General features: G+C 39.6%; 2 protein-coding genes across 2 annotated transcripts; both read right to left on the bottom strand.

The window, feature by feature from the left end:
- Window positions 1-5,750: 5,750 nt before the first annotated feature.
- On the bottom strand, window positions 5,751-6,392 carry LOC133814820 (uncharacterized). Its single transcript, XM_062247733.1, has one exon. It carries the CDS (start codon window positions 6,390-6,392, stop codon window positions 5,751-5,753), a length of 642 nt encoding a protein of 213 aa, XP_062103717.1.
- A 1,020-nt stretch (window positions 6,393-7,412) lies between these two features.
- On the bottom strand, window positions 7,413-8,420 carry LOC133814819 (uncharacterized). The gene has a single exon (XM_062247732.1). It carries the CDS (start codon window positions 8,418-8,420, stop codon window positions 7,413-7,415), a length of 1,008 nt encoding a protein of 335 aa, XP_062103716.1.
- Between the last annotated feature and the right edge of the window lie 1,228 nt (window positions 8,421-9,648).

Below are 9,648 nucleotides of genomic sequence, written 5' to 3'. Positions count from 1 at the left end.
GATAAATGATATAAAATGAGATGAAAACAAGAAGAAATCCCTCCGAAAAGGTAAACAACACAAATGATTTATAATGGTTCAGCCCCAATCAGATGGTAATGACCTACGTCCACTTAGTGTTCTTATTGATGTAGAATCCCAACACTGTGATCAATGAACTAGGGTTCACGTTACAATTTTGGTGAATAATAACACTATAATTTTCTCTCATAATTCAAAAGGTCCAAAAGTCAAAAGTCCTCTCCCTTGAGCCCTTTGATTCTTATTTATAGGCTCAAGAAAGTTACATGGGCCAATGGGCCTTAATTATAATTAAGACTTGCGTATCTAGATAATAAGAGAAATTACAATTAATGCATAATTACAATATTGCACATTTGAGGGAAATAAATGAATATATGCGACCAGGCTGGTCGCACATAAGTATAATGCTTGATAAACCAATAATCTTCTGGTCGATGGCCGAACAAGATACACTCACTCAAAGCCATCATGTGCATCCCACGTGTATGTCAATCATGCCACGTCATCAGGGACCGTTTTTGGGTAAACACATAGATTTACAGAGTAATTTATTAAAGAATAAAGTGTCCATTGATATAATCATTACATACAACGTTAATCTTCTATTAATGGTTCATAATTAAAAAGGGAATAAAATTACAGTTTTACCCTTTTAACTATATCTAGTTCTTAGTGTACCATTGACTTTACTAGTGAAGGTTGTGTCGCAACAAGTTTGCGACGTCAGCGCTCATAACTTTTTCAGTTCCAAAAGTCAACCCAATAGGGAACAATTATTCAATCTATAAGAAGGTATAGATTCCATATTTGTTAAACTATGTCCCTAGCCATATATATCATTGAGTTCCCAAAACAATTATTCTTAGCCTGATCATTCTGACAAACCTTAACGCACAAATCAAAGGATGAGATGACATATGTAGGAGTTCATAGTAACCTCAGGATTAAGATCATTATGTATATGATCATCATTTGATGTGTTTGATTAATACTATGAAACGTTGTTCAAGAAAATATTAACAAATCACATTTGATCCAGTTCTATATATCACTCTATATAAAGTACATTCACTAAAGTGTCCTACTACACTAGTGACCCAGATCTAGGTTACCTGTTTTCATAATACTAGCGAACTGTACTATTAGTAATTAATCTAAAGATCGCATAACTTTATTTTAGTACGAACTGTTTTAAATTCATTATCTCAATCTCGATCATCTCATAACAATATGAGAATAAGACCACATAGATGAACTTTGGAATTTTCTGATATTTACTTAATATTATCAACATAATATCAGGCATAGTCTATATATATAATAATTCAGTTCAATTATTTATTTCATTTAAAACATTTACCAACTACAATTGCTTTAAGGGAACTATTCCCAACAACTCTAACTTCAGCTGGGTGCATGGGGGGCATGCCAGTTGGCGGATCTCGTGCCACATCAGCTGGGAGCTCGGGAGGCACACTGGCTGGGTCAACAGGTGGCACTCCAGCTGGGTGACAGGTGGCACACCAGCTGGCTGCCTAGCTGGTATTTCTCCATGAGGGTCCACTCGCAGCCCTTGGCCCGCCAAAGTAGCCCTCATGGCGTTAACCATCTATTGTAGGGCGGCGATATTACCATATTAGGTGTCGATTTTCTGCTGCTGAGTGGCCACCTGGTCGTGGAGCGCCACCACTTTTGGTATTTCCTCCTTGCCATGGGCTAAGGATATTCCTCATCATAATACTTGTCGTCACCTCCGTCGTCTTCGTCGTCGTATTCAATGTTTTCATCGTAGTCTTCCACCATCTCAGGGAGGTCCTGTGGTGGTGGACGGATGGTTTCTCCTCCCTCTACTTCGGCGGGAGGAGCAACATTGTCTAGTGCGTTTCTCCGAGTGGTCACCATGATTATGTTCTTGAAGCTCTCAATGAAAGCACCAAAATGTTGATTTCCTTTTTCACTATCAACCTAATACGAGAGTTTAAAGAAAATAATGGAAGAGAACCTAATGATTTTACGTGGTTCAGGCTATAAAAGAGCCCTAGTCCACGAGTCTCTAGAAGGTAGTGAGCTTGAAGCTTATCTGAGCAAGCTCCAATTGTGGTTCTCATATAGCGTATATATTGCACTGAGTTACAAAGTTTCTCTCTCTAACATCCAGACCCTTTACAAGGAGATGCCCTAGCCCTATTTATAGAGGTTGGAGTTATTAATGTCAATCATGTATTATTAATACAATTTTCCCCATTATCGAGATATTAATGCTGAATTAATAAACAAAAGTCTCCACTAAATAGAGACTACAACCCAAGCAAATTGCACGGGGCCCATTACAGAAAGGTTTTTACCAGCATTATGGGGAACATGCCTCTGACAGTGTCACGGTGTGGCTACACGTTTTTCCAAGTTAAACAACATAGTGAGAGATGCTAATTGTCGAGTGCACGACTCGATACCCCTACTCGAGGCTCTCCAAAAGGTTGTCAGACGATCTGGTGGTCCACACTCGTAGTGACTGACACCTGGCAGCTCTTCTAGATCTTGAGGATAAAATCCTAGACCTAAAAGATAGCTGACTGAAGAAGGCGCGAGGACCTCTAAACTCGTCTTTGGGGCGTGGCCTTACCTGACTGAAGACATCCACACCTCGAGGACCGACCTTGGGGGTGGCCTCCCTTGGGGACATTCGTGTCTGGCCGTTTTGGGGTACCTAGAGGAGTTCACACCCCGAGAACATCATGTCTTTTCTTGTTGTTAATTACTCTTAATTGTTGGTGGTAAAAACACGGACAACAATAGTAACGAAAACAATTCATTCTAATGTTAGGCCAAATTTGACAATATCTGTATTTCATTTTAAAATTGCAATTAAAAACAATTATTAATGACGATCACACTTCCTGAGCATGAGCCATTAAAACTTGCATAATTTGGCCACTGTGTGACATATATTATTTGTGATGTACAACTCTGTCACTTCCTAGTGCCTATGTGTTAGTCAATGCTCATGAGATAACATTTGACTCATCCTTTCTTATTTTCTTTCTTCACCCTTTTAAATTTGTTTTCTTCTTCACGTACAATTTTACAAAAAGTTCACTTTAAAGTTGTGCTTATCAAATGTGTGTATATATATATATATATATATTTGACAAATATCAAATGTATATTTATTTGTTTTTTAATAAAGATATTTTATTCTGATTAGTACTCTCCCCAGTCCGCAGTTTAAAAAAAAAAATTAAAGTATGGGTTTCTACTAGATGAGAAAAAGTTAATGTCGTATTTTTAATAATTAAGTTTTAACTTTAAAAGTTTCACTTACTTTTAACAATTAAAAATAGGTTTCTAATGTTGGAAGTAATACATAAATGATGAATTTGCTTACATCACTAATGTTTATAAAAAAAGTAGTTTTGGCTTTTCATTATGTTGTGTTGGTTGCATATTACTTTGCCATTTATGACCTGAACTTGTTCAATTATTTTCTTATTATAACTTTTTTCCTTCTTTATGTAAAGTAAGTAAATTTTATTTGCCTCATTGGATTCTTCATGGGTCAATCAAAATTTTCTATTATTAGCCCAGGTATAGTTCTATTTCAGCCTTCTAGTCAACAACTTTTATTATAAAAACAGTAACCATGTAGTTTGTCAATCAGAATTATCAATATAAATAAGTTGGAATTGTGTGTTATCTTGTTTTATTAATCATAGCATTCAATTAACCTATTTTAGAAAGAAAAAATAAAATTGATCGTCAGAACTAGCTAGCCCCTTTTCTTTGCTGGACAAATAAACTAATTAGTTTTTTTTTTATCAAGAAAGAAAATTTTATTGATCAACCAACAGATTACAAACAAAGACCAAAGCAAAAGCTCCCCCAAAACAAATTACAAATTAGTAACAAAATCTAACATTTATCTTTCTCTAGTAGACAACTTCCTAGTATTGGAATTAAGAACTCCGGTTTTGATAGAAAACCAGATCAATTTTAGTAACCGAATAATAGAAATTATCAAAATAACATTTGTTTCTATTAAACCAGATAAAATAGATAGCAGCTGCAAGAGTAGCGGAAACCACCTGGCCCAGCCAATCACGCCTACAACCAGCCAACCAATCATGCCAATCATTAAAATTATCAGGCCAAATCGCATCTCCCAACTAGTTAGCAATAGCCTGTCTAATCTTCTCAGAGAAAATGCACTAAAAAAAGAGGTGCGAATGAGATTCATTCATCTGATAGCAAACAGGGCAGCTCAAGGAAGTAATATTCACATGAGAACTATGGAGTAAATCTCTAGTGAGTAAGTGGTTATTGACAGCTTGCCACATGACAAAGCGGTGCTTAGGCACTGAAAATTTGCACCAAACTGTACGCCCATACTCAATCTTCACACCAGAAACGAAATGAGTATACAGTTTACCCAACCTAAGCTGACCGTGCACTACAGCAGCTTCCAAATCTGGTCCAGACACAAAATGACCCAGCTTGATCAATTTTCTCCAATACCAGCTATCATCTTGTTTCATAGTATAGTCCCTGATTGGCACTCCTTTTAAGTATATGGTATTCACCCATTTCACCCATAGTTGGTCCTGTTTAAAGGAAATGGCCCAGAGCAACTTTGCAATCATAGTCTTGTTCTAAGCAGGCCCTTCTCCAAACCCAAGCCCTCCATAAGCTTTAGGACGACAGACAAATTCCCAAGAAGCCATGTGAAATTTGATGCGGGTTCCCTTCACACCCCATAAGAAATTCCTACACATACGATCAATATCTCTAACCACATGTTGAGGCAATAGAAAAATATTCATCCAATAGTTTCTAATCCCCAATAAAACGGATTGAATTAATTGAGTTCTACCGGCATAGGACAAGTTTTGGTTGGCCCAGGAATTAAGACACAATCTAATCTTCTTGAGAATAACTTCAAAGTCAGATGCTTTACATTTGGTAGGCCTAAGAGGGACACCAAGATACTTCAGTGGAAATGACCCCTCCTGCAGATTGGTACAACTCAACACAGACTCCTTAGCAACATCGGACAGCCCACCAAAGTAAATACGAGATTTACTATGGTTGATAGAAAGGCCTGAAGTCAAGGTAAGCTCAGCAAGAATTGAATGCAAAATATGCACAGATTGAGGATTAGCCTTGCAAAAAATAAGCAAATCATACGCAAAGCAAAGATTAACAAGATTGAGTAATTTGCACATAGGATGAAATCTGAAACCTTTATCATTAGATTCTTTGATTAACATTCGAGTAAGGTAATCCAGCACAATGACAAAGTGCAAAGGAGAAATAGGATCTCCTTGCCTAAGCCCTTTACCTCTCTTAAATTGCCCTTGGATTCTACCATTTAACAGTAACGAGTAGGAGGTGCCTCTCAAGCAAATCATGATCCAATGAATAAATCTACTAGGAAAGCAAAGAGCTTTTAGTAAATTCTCCAAGAAGTCCCAATCAATTGAATCATAAGCTTTGCTAAGGTCAATCTTCATAGCACACCTAGGAGAGCTATTTTTCCTATTGAACCCCTTTATCAAATCTTGAAATATTAGAACATTGTAGGCAAGAGTTCTATGATTTATAAATGCACCTTTATTAGGGTTGATCAAAGAAGGAAGGATTGAAGCAAGCCTACTGCAGGGCATCTTAGAAATGCATTTATAGATGGTAGTACAACAAACTATTGGTCTAAAGTCAGCAGCATTAGAAGGCTAGTCCACCTTCGGAATCAGCACCAAAAGAGTGTCATTTAAGCTTTGAAGAATAAAACCCGTCTCAAAAAACTCAAGGACAGCCAGTGAAACCTCCCTGCCTATTTCTTTCCACATAACCTTGAAAAAACTAGCCCCATACCCATCAAGACTTTTAAATGGATGAATGCTAGAGAGGGCAATTTTAACATCATGAAAAGTGAACGGTTTAATTAGATCCAGTTGGGAAGCCATATCTAAAACCGGGCCACAAGAGATACTTTGCATATCAATGTGACCATTAGCTCTACCCGAACACCCCAAGAAGCTCTGAAAATGATGAAGGAAATGGTGAGTTACCTGCTTATAATCATCAACAACAGACCCATCAGCTGATATATAAGAAACTATGCGATTAGACATCTTCCTTTTCTTCAAACTAGCATGAAAATAAGCCGTATTGTCATCCCCAAATCGAAGCCAAGTAATCTTACTCTTTTGTCTAAGAAAACTCTCAAGAAATTTCTCATGTCTTCTATACTCCAAATAAGTTTCTCTTTCAGCCGAGGCCAAAGAAGCATTGCTAGGATCAGCAAACAAAGCATTCTGAGCCTGGTGGAACAGAGATTTACTTTGCTCAAATTGACACCCAACATCCCCCATAATCCTCCAGTTGAATCTCTTTAGCACATGTTTGAGCCTAATCAATTTCGGAGCCAGCCTCGACAAACAATCACCCCCAGAACAGATAGGCTTAGTCCAGCTACCTAACACAATCTCTCTGAATCGAGGATGAGAAGACCACATATTAAATTAACGAAAAGGTTGAATCCCCAAGTTCTCGACTTCAACTTGTTTGATAAGCAAAGTACTATGATCAGATACCACCTCCCAATGGGAAAAAGCTGATGCTAACGGAAACATATCCACCCAAGCCTCATTACAGAAAATTCTATCTAATTTAGAATAAATGCGATTCCCACCATTTTGGTTATTAGACCAAGAGAAATAAGGTCCCATAACCTTCATTTCTTCAACCAAACCAAGAGCCAACCAGTTTTGAGCATCCTCCATTTCCTTCTCCGATATAGGCCTCCCACCCAAACGATCCGTGCTATCAAACACTGCATTAAAATCCCCCAAAACTAACCACGCCTGAATAGGCAAATGCACCTGAGCCAGATCATTCCACAAAACTCTTCTAGCTTCTAAACAGTTGGAACCATAGACAATAGTAAGACATAATTCTTGGTTCCTACTACAAACACAAACTCGACAATGTAACATTTGAGAAGACTCCTGAATAATACCAACATGAGCCAGGTGAGATTTCCAAATTAATAAAATTCTGCCCTCTAGACAGTCACTACTATAATACCTCCAATAAGAGAAAGTAGAACTCATAATATCCTTAATTTTACCCCCTTGATTTTAGTTTCAATTAAAGCCCCTATACCAACCTTATTCAATCTACAGACATCTAATACTGACATCTATTTATTCTTCCTGTTCAATCCTCTAACATTCCAACTTAGGATGTTGCAAAACTCCATTAGGATTAGTGATACAAACCTGTTCAGGTAGAGTCTTTTGAATCTCTTGCAAAGCACTATAGGAGTTTCTTATTGAATCACAAGCAATCAGAACTTTAGTCTTCCCATTCCCAGTTCTTTTCGGAATAGCTCAACTAGTATCACTCGACCCAGCACCAACTGGAGCTTCTGCTTGAGGAGGCTTCTGAATCATTACAGCACTGCTCTGCTTCAAATTGACAGCATCCTCAACCTTCTGCTGAACAGGTTCTAGTATGTTCTGAGATTCTTTCTTCCTCCAGACAGTTCTGGCTTCAAACTTGCAAGAGCTTGAAGAGTGCCCCAGCTTCTTAAAATTAGAGCACTTAGTTGGAAGCCACTCATACTCAATCGGCTGTTCCATAACCTGTCCCCGCTTATTGAGATAGTTGATAAATTGAGGAAGCTGATCAGCTATTTCCATGTCCACCAAGACTCGGGAAAATCTTAACATGGTCCTATCCTTGGTAATCTTATCCACCATAATTGGTTTCCCATTTGTGCTAACAAGAGCACTCAAACACTTGACACCCCAATATTGTAACCCAAGTTCAGGTAATCTAATCCACACCGGTATTGTTTTTACTAACCTCAAGGAGTCTAGATCAGTTGTCCAAGGTCGAAGGATGACAGGTTTCTTGTCGAAGTGAGCCACACCAGCTTCGAGAACCAAGTCACGGGTAGCTTCATCACAAAATTTCACCATGGTGAAACTTGAATTCAGGCGAGCCACTCTCTCAATACCAAGTTTGCCCCAAATCCTTTTTATGAATCTTTCAAAGATGGCTAATGGAGGATTAGCTCCTATCACAACAAAAATCAAAGCTGATTTCCAAAAGGATGCTTCAACTTTAATCTCTTCCAAGTCCAATTTAGTAATTATCTGACCATCCCTATGCATTGGTTCCGAATATTGCAACTGCATACCCCCATATGAAGGTAGAGATTCTTTAAATTTAGCCCAGATTGCTTTTCCCGATTCTTGAAAGTGCCCAGTTTCAACCTGATTAGCCCAAGAAACCGGACCTTGCTCATCATCAGAATGAGGCATCCCCCTCGAAATACTTACAGAGACCCATGGATCAGATTCCTGCTGCGCAACATTATCATCATCCTCCATTGCACTATCGACGAACTCCCTAGGTCCAGACCCATGAGTCGCATCAACAACATCGTCCTCTTCGTAATCTCCGGATCCGGAGATGGAAGAAGAGAATTGATTGAAGGGAGCTCTTGAATAATATCTAGTTTGGCTGGCTTCTGCGTAGATTTACGCCTCCTCACCATGGATGGAGAGAAACCTGACACTCACGCCCTTCTATAGTTTTTTTTTTAATTGTTTACATTGTAGTTATTTAAAACATCTTGCAAATCTTTAGGAAATTACGTAAGATTGTTTTTTTATATATATAAGTGGAAAATAATTTGTTTGAACTTTGTTTTTGACATTATAAATTATTCATAATTTCTTGAAAATTCGCAGGATGCTCCAAATAATTACAATGTACATGTTATCCCCATTTCCTGCGTGGGCCCGGGGCCTTCGTCCAGGCCCACCGTCATGGGCCAGGTCAGCACGCGGGCCCGGCCTAAGGCCTCTTGGTATGGAGAGTGCCCGAAGGGAAGGTTATGGACCGGGGGTTCACGTCCGGGCCCATTGGAGTGGTCCGGAATGTCCCTCCGGGTCCGTCCTCCGCGACGATAGTCCGGGCAGTGTAGAGAGCGTTCGAACCACCGCGGCCCACGCGTCCCGATCCCGGACCCCTGACACGGTCCGGGCCTATGGTAAACGAAGCGGGACAAAGGTAAATGGACCCGGATCACCTCGCCCCAGGTTGAAGGGGCCAGGCGTCCAGGACCCTGACGCCGCCTCGCTCCACGTGGGCGTTGTCCCCCACTGTTCACCTGTAGAAAAGGTCACCTCGGGATTGCACGCCGATGTGTCAGGACTGCGCAGCCAAGTACTCTGACTGGTCTTGTCTCCTGAATCGGCCTCGTGACTCGAAGTGATCAGACCAAAAGCGCCGTTTTGTCGGGTGAAACGTAGTTCTAAGGTCAACCTGTTGGGCCTTAGCTGGCTTGGACTTCATGTATTTTGTACCTTTTGTATTGGGCCTCCACTAGAAAGGCCGCCTATATCCATTCCTCCGATGGGCCTGGGTCGGACCCGGTACAGACCCGGTGTTCCCAAATGCCTATAAATATAAGCTACAGAACACTGTAGAAAGGGTCTCTTTTCACGAAAAAGATAGGAACACTGTCAAAAGATAGAGAGAAAACTCCATTGTAAAAGGTTCTTCAAGCTCTAATAATATAGACTCTTGGACTAAGGCTAGTTAACGCCCCAA

The sequence above is a fragment of the Humulus lupulus genome, chromosome 2 (assembly GCF_963169125.1).
Source record: "Humulus lupulus chromosome 2, drHumLupu1.1, whole genome shotgun sequence".
Lineage (NCBI taxonomy): Eukaryota > Viridiplantae > Streptophyta > Magnoliopsida > Rosales > Cannabaceae > Humulus > Humulus lupulus.
The sequence above is the reverse complement of the archived record's forward strand: the minus strand, read 5'-3'. Positions and strand labels throughout refer to the sequence as shown.